Raw genomic sequence first — 15,622 nt, 5'->3', positions numbered from 1 at the left:
GTAGAACATGTTCCAAAATGGATATGCATAAGCTAGCAGTGGGTAATAATCACTACATTTTGCTCTAACTAGAAGGATCCACACCTCCTCTGCTTGAGAGGGACAGTTAGTAGCTCAAGGATTCAGGAGATAAAACTCCCAATGTGGAAAGGTATAAAGTCCTACAGGAAAAAAAAAACAACAAACAAACAGAAGGCCAGACAGGTTGGTTGGTCTGGCTGGGGACTAGGAGGATCATCCATCCATCAATGCCAGCAGCACGGAAAGAGGCGGAAATGCAGCAGCACAAAGGACAGTCCCTGTGAGCTGTGGAGGACAGACCTTCACCCCCTACCTCACGCCTGCCTGGCCAGCAAGGCCTCTTTTGGTGTCTTAGTGGGGTGGTGACTGTCCTAACGTTCAGCCTAATCCTTCACTAAATTCCAGTTAGCTTTTAGGTGCATTATTTTTAAGTAGTAATTGCTCTGCACTTTCAAGCTGTGTATGCCCTGCTTGCACAGTCTCTTTGCACCTGCTGAAGATGCCAAAATAATCTGTGCTAAAAGAGGGCTCACAGAGCTATAGGCAAGGAAAGCAAAGCATAGCTGTAGTAAGTGATAACCCCTAGATTGCAGAGATAGCTCTGGAAAAGCTAGGTTTTAGTATTCTTATACAAAAGTATCCCTTCTTACATGATCTTTGGAAGAATACGTTCAATTGTTCAGCCCACATAACTCTCAATTCCAATTTTTTAAAAATTTTTCTGCTTTGTACTCCAAAGTTGCCTACAACTCAAAATATTTTTAGCGCAGCCTGTCCAATGAGACAAAAGAAATGCTACGTAACTACATTTGTATCTACTCAAGTTCACAATTATTTAGAATAGTCTTTAACATGCTCATGGCCTGCTTTATTATGTCATCATAACAAAATAAGCACTGGAGACCAACACATCATTGCAATCCTAAAACTAGGACACAATCTTGCAGTCTTGGCATACCTACAACATGAATCCCATTCAGTTTATATTAAGACAATCATTTGTTTACATTTCTAGGTGATCACCATTATCACAGAAGACTACATAAACATTAATAAAAACCTTCTGTCCTACAAGTAGATCTTTAATCACTCTGTCATTTCATGTTTATGTATTACAATGCGTTTTATTGTTTCAAAGATAGCATACTCTGGTTTTTACTGCTATTTTCACCTTGTAAGTAGTCTTTTGCAAGTCAAAGTTATTTGTAAATATTTAGTGAATTAATGGCATAAATACGTCTTTTAAAAACAACAAAAAAACCCAAAACAGCTGTTTTATTTGTTGTTCTTGCCAGACATCCTTCTCCCTTTGTTTCTTTCTCACACAAATGCATGCTGAGAAAGATATTCTGAGGTGATAACATTGCTTTTCATGCACACTGATGCCAGTAACAGCAGTTACAGATTCCTATCTTTTCTGCCATGCATCCCTATTTCCTAGCATTGCAAAACCTATTTTCAGACCTGTACACAATTTCTTACAACTAATATATAAGTTTGTACCCAAGACTTATCCCAACAACTTGGCGTGATTTGCATGATTACACAGTCCGGATGCAATCATTTTAGCTCCATCAGCAAAGGCCTTGAAGTCATTGCAAGTCTACCAGCTTCCATAGGTTTTGCATCAGGTTCTAAACCAGGCTGTAGCCCCATGACAGTGACACCATCTATTACTGTTTCTGCCCTTACCCTATTCAGGGACATTTGGTACTCTGGGACATTTGAGTACTTTTTACCCTTGTTGCAGCTTTCCACTTATCAGGGACTGGTCTCTTTTGCTGTCAGTGTATCTTCTTCTGCCAAGCTTGGCAGCAAAAGAGCAGAGAAAACCCCAACTTAGTGCCAGGCCATTCCAACTCACCCAGATGACTGTCTGCAGCACAGTGCTGTCTGGAGTACAGCTGACTGTCCCTACTAGACAGTAGATTTTAAGGTCCCACCACCAGTCTGGCATGAACATAGCTTCTCCTCCGCAAGTGGGACCCTCACCTCAGCCTTCTCCACTTCGGGCAGTGAGTCTCCACAGGGAAATCAAGCCAGCTAGCAGGACACTACTCCTGCCTGGGCAGTGATCACAGCGCAAGCTGTAAACTGCCACATCAACACATGAAGGCATTCATCTTCATCTGAAATCGCCAGTTTTCAGAAGTGTTTAGCTCCCCTTTTTTCTTGCTAGAAACTATTACATTCATTAGTACTGCAATATCACACGTATACAAGTGTTATTCTTGGATACCCCTGTGCTAAGCACAGTGCAAACACAGAACAAAGACAGCCCCTAACCCAGAAGCTTGCCATTTAAATAATCCAGGATACTTGTCCAATTCATGTTGTCCTGGTAGATTCAGTTATCCATTAGCATACTTCAGTTCAGTGAACCACTCTTGCGGAAACCCATAGGAATTTTGCCAATAGATTTCATTTAACACAGAACCAGGCTAAAAAAGAAATATTGAATATCACTCTGTTTTAGAGAAAAATAGCTGCAAGTAGACTCATGTTCTGTTTTCTAATTCAAGAATGTTCTTGATTGATCAGCCTACAAGCTCTGAACTAGTATAACATCACTGTTTTTGGAAGCATGAGTGTAGGTGATAACACACACCAACACTTGCACAGCTAAAAGATTAAGAAAGTAAGTCACGTATCATGGCCCTATCTCCAAAATTCATTGTTAGTGAGCACTGCACATCTGAGAAAACTGAGATCCCAGGAATGCATACACACACTGCTGATAAGGATGGGGGGGAAAAGAACAAGTTTCTTTTAAAAAACAAATGATAATTCATTCCTCCTGACTCAGTTACCCAAATACAAATGTCTGAAACATACCACAAATATTAGAATGTAGGGTATTTTTATAAAAATATATAAAATAGATAAATATAAATAAAAGTGAAAAAGGTTCCTGGATTTCAGTCCAGAAATACCCATTGAAGCTTTACAGAAATAATAGTATCAGGGTAAGAGAATTCCTGTGTTTTGGGCCAAAATAGGGAACAGCCTTGTCACTTTTCAATGAATTTGGAAGGCAAAATGTCCTTCCCTCTACCACTTTGTCACTTTCCTTTGACTAAAAATCTTTTTTTAAAATATAAAACAATTTTAAAAGAAATACTAAGGGTAAGTTCTTTGCAACAGATGCGTGCAACTTTTGGTCTGACTCTTCAGAGAGAGCTGCGTGCAAGAAGTGTGCCCATCTCACAGACTGAGCCAGGGGTGTCGTGTCAAGGTAAGCCTCACTAATCCCTGCCGTAAGCATCACTCCAGTTTGGTACTGCCTGTTTCCTCAAGCATTAATTTCTTACAATCAGGTATACACATGAAGTCACGCAGGCAGAGCTATGCCCTTTTCCACTCCCACTAAGAGAAGCAAGCTGCCACTTCTAACCTCAATATGGATATAATATCATAGAATCATAGAAAGTTTAGAGTTGGAAGGGACCTTAAAGATCATCTAGTTCCAACCTCTCCTGCCATGGCCAGAGACACCTTCCAATAGACCAGGTTGCTCAAAGCCCCATCCAACTTTGCCTTGAACAATTTGAGGGATGGGGCATCCATAGCTTCTCTGGGCAACATGTTCCAGTGTTTCACCACCTTCACGGTAAAGAACTTCTTCCTAGTATCTAACCTAAATCTGCCCTCTTTCAGTTTAAAACCTTTACTCCTCATCCTATCACTATACTCCCTGATAAAGCGTCCCTCCCCATCTCTCCTGTAGGCCCCCTTTAGGTACTGGAAGGCTGCTATAAGGTCTCCCTGGAGGCTTCTCTTCTCCAGGCTGAACAACCCCAACTCTCTCAGCCTGTCTTCATAGGAGAGGTGCTCCAGCTCCCTGATCATCTTCATCACCCTCCTCTGGACTCACTCCAACAGGTCTGTGTCCTTCATATGTTGGGGACCCCAGAGCTAGACAAAGTACTCCAGATGGGGTGTCACGAGAGCAGAGTAGAGGGCAGAATCACCTCCCTCAACCTGCTGGTCTCGCTTCTTTTGATGCAGCCCAGGATGAGGTTGGCTTTCTGGGCTGCCAGTGCACATTGCCAGCTCATGCTGAGCTTCTCATCAAGAAACACCTTCAAGTGCTTTTCCTCACGGCTGCTCTCCAGCCATGTTCCACCCAGCCTGTATTTGTGCTTGGGATTGCCCCAACCCACATGGAGGACCTTACACTTGGCCTGGTTGAAGGTCATGAGGTTCGCAGGGGCCCACCTCTCAAGCCTGTCCAGGTCCCTCTGGATGGTATCCCTTCTCTCCAGCATGTCTACCGTGCCACACAGCTTGGTGTCATCGGCAAACTTGCTGAGTGTGCACTCAATCTCACTGTCCTCATTGCCAACAAAGATGTTTAACAGCACTGGTCCCAGTCCTGATCCCTGAGGAATGCCACTCGTCACTGGTCTCCCCTTGGACATCAAGCCATGGACAGCAACTCTTTGAATGTGACCATCCAGCCACTGCCTTATCCACTGAGTGGTCCATCTGTCAAATCCATGTATCTCCAATTTAGAGACAAGGACAGCATGCAGGACACTGTCTAATGCTCCGCACAAGTCCGGGTAGATGACGTCAGTTGCCCTTATCCACCAACGCTGTAACTCCATCACAGAAGACCACCAAATTTGTCAGCCACAATTTTCCCTTAGTGAACCCATGTTAGCTGTCACTAATTACCTCCTTATTTTCCATGTGCCTTAGCAGAGTTTCCAGAAGGATAAGCTCCGTGATCTTGCTGGGCACAGAAGTGAGACTGACCAGCCTGTACTTTTCCATACCTCAATATAATTCAATATATCTCAATAATATTCCAGAAGGGTGGCGATGGGAACTTTCCACTCACTGGTCATTGGTCTCCAGCATGACACAAAATTAGGGCTCTCTGTAATTGCTGTTAATTTTTTTTGCAGGTTTAAATATCAAATGTTTCCATAGGGATTATGGGCTTGTGTACATAACTGAGCTGTACTGAAAGAAACACTGCTGGGATCCTTTAAATAAGCAATTTTAATATAAGGCAATTTCATCTCTGCATAAAGAAAACAGCGTTACATTACCTGATAAAAACTAAAGTAATCTGTAAATGTGTAAAGCTATGGGACCTTCTGGTAGTAAAGATTTGCCTGGCAAGCTGTACTCCCCATATATATGTTAACTGTATGGGGATCTAGCACAGCTATATCCCTAAGCAGAAGTTCTGCACATAGGCTGGCCACTAATATGATGTCTCTACAATACTTATTACTGATTTGCTGCAAGTCACTTACCATCTGAAGAACAGCTGTGGCAAAAACTATAGCTGAATTTGAACTTTTCAAGGCAAAAAACTATCCAGGCAAAAAACTATCCAAGCGAAAAAAACATGAATGTATTGAGACAAAAAATTAAAAAGGGGAGGAACACAGAAAAGGAAAATAAAGAACATATAAAATATTTTAAAAACACCTTTCCTCCATTAAACCACTAATTTCTTTAAACTGTGCATTTTCCCTCACGCTATCTCCTGTAATTAACCTTATAGACTTGATTTTTTAGGACTGAATTGTAAATTCCCAATAAAAGGACTTCTTTAAGGTCAGAGTTCAGTCAGTGTATCACCCATTTATTAGCACTGAACTGACAACCATGATCCAAAGTCCTCACTGGGGCCTGATATCCAGATCAAGAAGAAAAAGAAAACCAGTAGTAAAGCCTAAATCCCTATTTCAGGCTGCATTTTTCAAATACATTAAGCTACCAGAGCAACAAATTATATTTTGAAGTGATAAGAAATTGATTTCTGCTTCAGTATGGTCACATTTTCTAAGGACTGCTTTTAAGGTATTGCTGTAAATAGTTTTGACTCCTTTTGAAGCAAAATAGAACAGTTTAAGGTGTTGGTTAAAATAGGGAGGGAAAAAAAATTAGCTACTACATTTAAAAACGCAAAGACCAGAGGATGTATCTTTGGATCCGGTAATGAAATAATGATAAAAAAATCCAATAAATTGCTCTCTTATCTGAAAGAATTCGGAGTGGGTACAACAATTCTTGCTGAACACAAGAAAGATCATTCCCTGAATTATGTTTTACAGATTCAAGATTAATGAAGGAAAAAAAAAAAAAAAAGAGGACGTTTTGTCCTTGAAAGCAGGTAAGTACTCCTTTGTAGGTATTCTCATTCTCTTCAGACTTCTGCTTTTCTTTGTTCACCATTCTTCTGAGACCTTGGAACTATACCTGAGCTTTTCCACTTCATTCTGTCCTCATACAACTGTTATATGTATAAATCTTTTGTAAATAAAAGGGAATTTAACCTAAAAAAAAAGTTTTCCTGCTCTAGTTAGGTGACCCTGAAAAACAGATATAAGATCTTTTTTAGGTAAGCAAGAAGACTTTTTTGTGCTTGTTTTTTAACTTTTTGTCTTTTGCACTCCCTTCCCCCAAGTTGGGTCTGCTATTTTTGGACTAGAGAAACACCAATCTATCTTGGCTTGATAAATTTTTATGATGGGATGACTGAGTTACTGCACCAGTTATTGTTACTTTCCATAGCTATTAGGGTAATTCTAGAAATCAGAATTAGCCTTAAACCTAACAAAGAGAAGAATATGTTCTTACTTGTATTCCCAAAATTCTTTTGCTGAGAATACACAAACACGTTGTTCCAAAGGGAACGAAAATATGAATTTAAAAGAATAGCAATCAAACTCTACATGAATTAGAGTAAGTTCTTCTGCTTCCTCCATTAAATGGACATAAGCTGTTTTGTCACCAGGCAGCTGAAGAACACATCATTTAGCTACCAGTCCTTCTGAACACAGCTAGCAAACTGATTTTTTTTATTTGGATCAATTGTTCTTTTTTGGATCTAGGTTATGTATATCAGACATCCACTGCTGTAGTTGTGTGATAGACTCCCTTGTTGCCTTCACTGCTTGATAAAACAGTATATCTGATGTCTACTGGTAACATTTGCTACTAAAATGCAACCAGTTACACCTGGTTTTAGCTATGAGTTGCTTCGAGATGTAAATATTATAAAAAAGTAACCTAACAAGATGATGATGGGTCATCTTTGATCACTGTTGTGTTGAATATTTAAGAGTTAACTGTTGCCACCACCGGAGAAACCTGACTGCAAGTAGCACATTTTACTTTCAGTGAGCCGAGAGAAGGTAAAGAACTGTGGTAAACAGCCAGCTCTGTCAATACACAAACATTATTTGATCTATTGACAGTAATTAAACATATTAGCTAGAAAAAAATAAAAATTATACGTTGTTGCTTCTGAGCTTTTGGGGCTAAAAATAGGTTTAAAACTAAACACCCAAGCTTGGTTTGTTTCTTTTGTTGTTTTGTTGTTGTTGTTGTTGTTGTTGTTGTTGTTGTTTGTTTGTTTGTTTTTTTAAACTACTAGCAAGAATCTTCACGCTGGCATTGCAGAGATTGCCAAAGGCAATTCCAGAGTGTGGCCTTGGGATTATGCATGCAGTGTACAACCTCAAATAAGATCCTCAAGCCAACCAAAGAAGACAAATACATACTGTGAGGAAATTAGATAGCTAAGAAACACTTTTTCCTGCATGAATTACAACTGAAAGTCTCGGTGCATCCACCTGCTGGTATCAAATGAATCCTTAACATTTGCCTAGCAGTTGTTATGTGTGAGCTGCTTATTGGAGGCTTTCTGACAGCATCGTATTTCCAAGAATTAAGACAGATACTTATTTATTTGTAGAAAACAAGAATGAGCAGAGAGCAGAAAAAGATTTCACCTTCACACACTGACAGATTTTTATTATTATTATTATTTTATTTATTTCTTTGTTTTTGCTTTTGTTAAAGCAAGGAAAGAATACTGAGCAGAAGCTGACAGGAGGAAGAAATGCTGACTAAACAAACCACTCAATCTGAACTGATTTCACTGGCAGAAGTTAGAGAGAGGTACAAACAGAACCAAGAACGGTGCCAAAAAATGCGCTCTCTGGGGAAGCAGAAAATCCACTTCTGTTCTCAGTTCTGCTGCTGTAAATCCACAGTAACTCTGGCCATGTGATATGAGCTGTCCTGGACATACAACAGTCTAACGTGGGCACATGTGGCTCATGTTGCCCTGATACATGGGCACGTTACAGCCATGTGTGCATTCAGAAGGCAATGTTCTTTCTTCCTTTGCACAGGAAAAATAAAAGATCAACAACTTCCCTCTACATAACCTAGAAGAGCAGCTCACTTCTCCCAGCAGAGACAGGTCTTCTCTAGAAGAGCTAAGCAAATTTGTCAGACATTTCAATGACATAATGCTATACATACTAACTTTTTTTCTCTGTTTTTGAGAAACCAAATATTTCTATCTAAACTGCTATAAACAACTGGTGACCATGCACAGAGCTATTTCGGTAACAAGATCAGTTGCTGCAAAAGTAATCTGCTTACAGGGCTCATAATTCATACAGAAAAGTAACATATTCATAAGCATTCTAGATCGTGTGCTCCAGAGATGTTATAAACACAAACATCTATTGAGTTAGACCTAATAAAAAATTTAGATTTTCATTATGTAGCCCACGTATGACAGACAGCAATACACTGATGCTGGCAATGAGAAGGCAGATATTAAAATGTATGTAATGTAATCTTCCCCTCAAAAAAGACATAAAAACCTGAGCAATAAAAAAGGAGTTTCTGGCATTATGTACAGAGCAACACTTTCATGCTTTCCCCACCTTTTCCTCCCAAACTCCCTCAGCCAGATTACTCTGCAGCCCTGGCAACTCGTTTATACTCAGCTGGCTGTCCACCATCACTGCCCTCGTGGATGACCTTAAACTGCAATCCTGGAAAATACCTTGCTCACCAACCCAAAGTGTCACTTGCTATAATTAGCATTCTGAGAGCTAGCAATACAGCCATTAAGGCACTGAGAAAGACACATGTCCTGCCTTAGTTCAGTGTATATCAAGTGATCAGTCAGATGACCATCAAAGCAGTGAAGTCTTTATTCACATGGCCAACTTGCCCGCTTCAACCCATAACCTGTCTACGGGGTTTTCCTCAGAGAGATGGATAATGATGCTCTTTCATGTTACCCTCCTCACTATGAAATGCGGTGCTTCCAAATCTACCTTCCTATTCCCAGGACAGCGTGCAATGAGCAAAATCTGACTGCAAATAGAAGAACAGTGTCAAAATCAGGCTGTCACCCAGCAGCAATAGCTTCTGCTAAGCACACACAACTTCACAGTAAGGACACTGCCTACTGTGACTTCTCCTCTCACTGAGGCCATGGAATAGCATGAGAATGTTTCATCCCCATTCCAAAATTTCAATATTTTAATCTATTAAATCTTATCACCATCATGTTGTTCCAATTTGGATGGCCAGCTAACGGATTTAATACACTGAAGAAATACTAAAACCACTGGTGCAAAAACTTTACATAAAACTACTATATAACATAAATTAAAGCGCTTGGTGCTAGAGTGATGCTGAGAACCACTGAACACCAACGAATTTCATTCGTGTAAATCCTCCCTCATCAAAACAAAGCCACCGGAATGCTGCCTAATTTCTAATTTCTGTTAAATGTATCAAAATTAATTAGGATTTCATGTATAGTGTCAAGCAGAATAGCAAATACTCCTTCTAATGAAAACATCTATTTTCAAGATCATTTTGTGTATATAAAATAGTCTATTCCAGCAAATAAACTCCCTCTAGTTAAAACTGAGAAAAAAACCACTCTTAACTACTGACCAAATCAAAGTCATTAAGGTGTTGGGAGACATATTCTGAGGACTACGACCTCTACACAGCACAGAATGGATTCAGCAGCAGTATTTGTCCTCTCCCATGACAAATGGCGATTGTATCTGTCTCCAGCTGTACAAGAAGGGATGTTTAGCTTCAGATGGCAGAGTGTTAAGAGCATTCCAATGCATGGGGTTTTGGGGTTTTCTTCTGAGAGATTTTTATAAAATTTACTTCTCGATGAGCTATAGATCTACACCTTTCTAGTGGACTAACTAGTAACTGGAATCCACAGCCAGTTATCACTCTTTTGGCAAAGAATTTACATATTCCTTCAAGAGAAAATCATAGGCAAAACACACAAAATTGGCCATGCAGTTACCATGAATGACACAAATATCTTATTCCCAAAGCCAAAATATATCCCTTTTAGTGTTTTTGAAACATAAAATTAACAATTTTGTTAAATGTGAAGGAATATAATCTTGCACTGGACTCCACTGACAGAAGGTAATTATGCTAAAGACGTATTAATCTGATAGTCACTTTGATATTCAACTTGCTTTTAGTTGTGTTTTGTTTCAGTTTTAGAGGAGTCAGTGGCTATCCAGCTTACTTTCCAAACCATTACAGTCACTTTAAGGACAGTAACTGCAAATTAATATGTGGGAAATCCATTACTAGTTTAGCAGACAGTTGAAGAAAATTCAGCCTTGTTTGCAACCCTGAGTTCAGTGTACCAACCAAACAAATAAGCTTCTTCCCAGGGTCACAGTGATGCAGAAGTGCCTCATTTTCTAAAAAGAAATAAACAAACTCACAAAATCAAAACTTTGTGATAATGTTGTCTTCATTCTCCCTGACTGGAAAATGGATGAGGTATTCTTTGCTTCTTTTACTTTTAGTATTACTTATACACTATACATCCTCATCCTGCCATCTTTATACCAACAAATACATATGTTTTACAAATGTGTATCAGATAGTAGTTAATATTTTTCAGTAATTTTCACTGTGAGAGACACAGGTTTTATAAGCTTATTTTGAAAGTGCATCTATTGAAAAGTTAATAACATGACTATTTAATGCTACTTTTTAATAACAATAATACTACAGATAATTAAGCAGTTATACGTAAAACAGTGACAGCAATGGATGCTGAAGTTACTCAGAGCCACTTCACAAATGACAATTCAAGAAATGCCTGAAGAGACGCCCAAGAATTCCTGAGCTGTAATTCTGTTGACAGAAAACTGGTGGGAACAGAAGTGAAGAATGTGAAACAAAGAGGAGAGGCTTTGTAGAAGTCAGTTACATCTAAATGAGAACATGCTTATTAAAATACAACTATTAGACATTGAGTCAATATCTAGGGTGCTCTGCCTGCTCCCGCTATGGGGAATATTTTGAAACTATAACATGTCATGTTAACCTGGCATATTCAGAACACTTAAATGATTAGTCTTGCCATAACATAAGGAAACAACATTGACAAAAAGCATCTACTGTAACAAACTACATTCTACAATTCTGGCAATTTAACAATAAAAACTACAACGTCAACATGATCTCTACACTCATTTTATCACATCAGCTATTTTTCTTTGTAGCAAATTGAGAAGTAACGCAAGGAGTAACTTCCACAAGTAACATAACCTTAAGAGTTGGTGTGCAATTTGTGTGCAATTTAACTGCTGATTTAAAGCTGTCACAAATAACTCCCCTAAACTGCTTATAAAATAGACAGTCATGGAAAGGAAGAGGAAAAACAAAATGGTCAACAACCAGCAGCAGAAATTCCTTAAACATGTTGAAGATCTTCCAGCTTAATTAAGTAAGGAGAATTTCATTCCAGGATATAAGAGCTGTCCCAGGCATTAAATGTTCCATAGAGAATAATGCGAATCATCTCCTTAGAGTTAACATATCTCACGTTCCTAAGCAATCCTATCCAATCAGAAGTTAATTTATTTTTTGTTAAAGTATGTTCAAGAAATTAAATTTCAAGCTGTCAGCACTGATAGCCATTTATTCTGCATCTACACTGAAGTCTGTAGGAGAGGAAGGTTAGAAAACTGGCTGAAATGAATGAAAGTCTGCCTCTCAAATCCACTTTTTCTGATTTCTAGTGGAAGAAAAAGGAGTTATACTACTGTAATTGTTCTGCCTGTTCCGCTTTTTTGTTCTTGTCAACTCCCCAACAGTATTTTACACTTTTTTTTTTTTACAGCACAATAAAACTCAAATTGAAAAAAAAAAACAAACAAAAAATTTCCGTTGGAATTTTACATAGGTATTTTATCTACCTTATTCTCAATCAATTTAACCTACAAACAAAATAAATGAAAGCTGATATCAATGCAGAATATCAACAATTACTCTTAAAGACATTTTATGGTATTTCTCCACTGTGTTTTAGCAAACATACCTGAACTTGTATCAAAACACTGAAATCAAATCACAATGCTACAGTTAACAGTGTGGCACAGACCTCTCTCCAGAAGTCCTTCACATTAAAAGGCAAAGTATTCCTGACAATCTGTGATATAGAATACAAACCAGTCAACACTCAAAATATCAAGGACCTGGAAGCTCCACTTCATTAAATATTTAAGTCCCCTGGATCCAAAATGGAAGAGGCAAAACAAGAGAGAAAAATAGAAAGACAGACAGAAAGAACTAAACAAACAGAACAACCTTACCTTTCACAAGCTCGGACAGTCCATGCAGCAATTATCCATAATGAGATACTAAAAACCAACAGTACAGTTCCTGGACATATTGTCATTAGAGTCTTCATAACAAAACGGGTATTGAAGTTTATCTTATTTAATGCTCCAATGCTTCTAGATGAGGCATCAGTGAAAAGTTTGCTATGCAAAAGCATAACTCTGGCAATAAGATATAGTCTTAAGAACATTGGTATAGATAAAATAATATCCACATCAGCTGTTGTTGTGGATGGAGCGTAAGAAAAGGCGAGCCGGGCTGTCCATGTGAATGTATAGTTCCCAGGTATGGGATGTATAGCACACACCAGTATTTCCAAGCAGATAAAGAAAATACGCTCATAAGTCATGGCTATTCTCCAGTCATCTGCTCCGTTGTCCACCATGAACAACTGAAATAATAAAATATAAGGTTAACTTTAGTACATCATTAACAAACCTTGTTATAATTCCATTTTAAAATAGCATTGTTTTCAGAGCTGCCAATGACCACTAAAAAGAAAATTACATTACTACATCACTACAAAGTGAAATATAAATCTGGTTAAAACAAAAAAAAATCCACTTTTTTTCATGCATTTTTTTAAAAAGGGTATCTGAAACTGAATTTTCACATATTATTTAATAAGAATTACTCATATTTTCTGACCATTTCTGATAAAACAAAACTCTGGACCAATTAAGCCTTGTCCCTTCAAAATCAATTGCTTACTCCAAGTTCATAAAATTGAGAAAAATTTAAGAAAGTGTTTTCAGAATATGCATCTAAATTACAAATTGAAAATACTTCCTAAGATGCAATGTTAAGCCTGCCTTAGAGCATATCCATGCTTCAGTCAGGGAGATAATATAGCTTCTATAGAATTATCCAAGCTTTTGTCAAGCTTCAGGCACCAATACAGATCAATGTAGGATGCAAAACCAAATATGACACCGCACAAAGACTCAAAAATATATCTCATAGTGAAAATTTGAAAAGCCAAGGCCAGTAAATATGAGAGTAGCCCAGGTGATGTCTACTAGTAGCTGAAAATTAAATGCACATGTTTGTTTTTACACAATCAAGGCCTTCAGTTTGCCCCCCAGAAACAAAGGTACTGAAAGACACTGTTTAGTAAATGATGTTCCTGATGATTTCCTAAATAAATATTTAATCAAACAGTATTTGTCACTACTAGAGAGTGGCAGTATGCACGAGGTTGCAAATAGGCAATTTTTCAAAGAGGAACATAACCCATAATGACAAAGAAGATACAACCTCAGTGACAAGAGAAGACCTTCTCATCACTTCAACTATAGTTCGAATCTAAACAAAGCTGTTCAGTAAATAGGTAAGAGGAAATAAAAATACTTCTGCAGGATTTTTAAAATTAGATTATTGAAAAATAATGGCTGAGAAGGAAAATTACACAACGAATGTGCTCCTCAATGTAAGAAAGTATTTTCAGCATGCTATGTACCATGTACAGAGCCAAAACCCCAGTTACTCATCTGCATTGCTCGTTGCCCCTCTCCATTTTTCAAGAGTTTAAAATACAAGCCTGATCTCTTTTTGTACGTTGTTTAGAGATCGAAAGCACACTCTACATCCTCCTCCCAATACGTTGTTTGTCTTTCAGAAAAGTCCTCCAGTCATTTACTTGGAAAAGTGATAACCACAAATTAACTTTATTGTAGTTGAACTGATACTAAAAGAAATAAAGTTGTTAACCATACAAGAAACAGATTTCTGTATTTGTGGACCTGTTTTTCATCCCTTTATATTCTTTCCCTCCATCTTACTGTATTGGGTGTTGGTGACAAGGTTTTGGTCACTGGGGGGGCTGCAGGGGTGGTGTCTGCATGAAGAGGTCAGGGACTGCTCTACCACTGCCCACTACAGGACATAACTGAGCTCATCTGTGAAGCTGGTGGTCCTTCTGTGAAAGAATATTTAAGAAAGGGCAAAATGCTGTCCAGGCATTGAGGAGTGAAGGAAAAAAGGTGTGATAAAGAACCCCAGAAATGCTAAGGTCAGAGAAGAAGAAGGGAGAAGAAGTCCTCCGGCACTGGAACAGAGATACCTCTGCAGCCCCCAGAGAGGAACATGACGAAAGAGGTATTTCCCTGAAGCCCGTGGAGAGGACCACGCTGGAGCAGATGCAACCCTACACTGCAAACCATGGAGGACCCCATGCCAGAGCAAAATGGGTATTTCCTGAGGGAACGGCCAACTGCAGAGAGCCCACACTGGAACACATTCTCCTTGCAAGAACTAATGCCCATGGAGGAGGACCCATGCTGGAGCAGGTTTAGCCTGAAGGGCTACAGACCATGGAGAAGACCCACACTGGAGCAGGGGAAAAGTGTGAGGAGGAAGGAGCAGCAGAGAGAAACTGTCATGGACAGACTCCCATTCCCCATATCCCCTGCGTCACTCATGGGTGAAAAGAGAGAGGAGATGGGAATGAAGGAGAGCTATTGAGCCTGGGAAGAGGGCAGCGGGGCAAAGTGGTTTAGTTTTTGCCTTTGTTTCTCACCACCCTACTCAACTTTTAAGTGACAATAAACTAAATTTGTTTTCCCCAAGCTGAGCCTGTTTTGCCAGTGCCGGTAATTGGTAAGGGTTCTCCCCATCTTTATCTCAACTCCCTAACTTTTTAATCTTATTTTCTCTTCTTGTCCTGTTGAGGAGGGAGGGAGAGTGAGAGAGTGGCTGGGTGTGGGTCTCACAGCTGGCCAAGGTCAAGCTGCTACACATAGGTACAGTTCCTGCCTCCACTGCAACACTATTAAAAACAAAGAAACACAGTGCTGAATTAAGCTCAAGAAACACTCAGTGAATTATGTAACTTAAGCACATACGCTTTCTTTTACTAGCAAATATACTATTTGGTATTAAGGGCCAAACTTTCAACATACAGTAATGTTCAAGTGTATATGATTCTTGTGATTAGCCTGTAAATGCTGTCAGTCAGATCACAGGAGTGCTAAATGAGTTATGAAGAGATTCAGGTATTTAGAACACACAGAATACAGATGTATAGTAACCAGCTTGACTGAAAAGGAGATAGATAATATCAAATATCTCAAAAGCTGTGCGGGTTTCCAAAGGAAAGAATAAATTAACAACAGAGGTAAATATTTCAATTCTCAGA

The 15,622-nt window shown here is 38.9% G+C and overlaps 1 protein-coding gene across 1 annotated transcript in view; it reads right to left on the bottom strand.

The window, feature by feature from the left end:
* KCNN2 (potassium calcium-activated channel subfamily N member 2) overlaps positions 1-15,622 on the bottom strand; it is a 77,026-nt gene that overhangs the window by 42,887 nt on the left and 18,517 nt on the right. The window contains exon 4 of the mRNA XM_074165962.1: positions 12,459-12,877. Coding sequence (XP_074022063.1) covers positions 12,459-12,877 — 419 coding nt within the window. The remainder of the gene's footprint in view (positions 1-12,458; positions 12,878-15,622) is intronic.

This window comes from Numenius arquata, chromosome Z, assembly GCF_964106895.1.
Source record: "Numenius arquata chromosome Z, bNumArq3.hap1.1, whole genome shotgun sequence".
NCBI classification, from domain to species: Eukaryota; Metazoa; Chordata; class Aves; order Charadriiformes; family Scolopacidae; genus Numenius; species Numenius arquata.
This window is presented reverse-complemented; position numbering and strand designations above follow the sequence as displayed.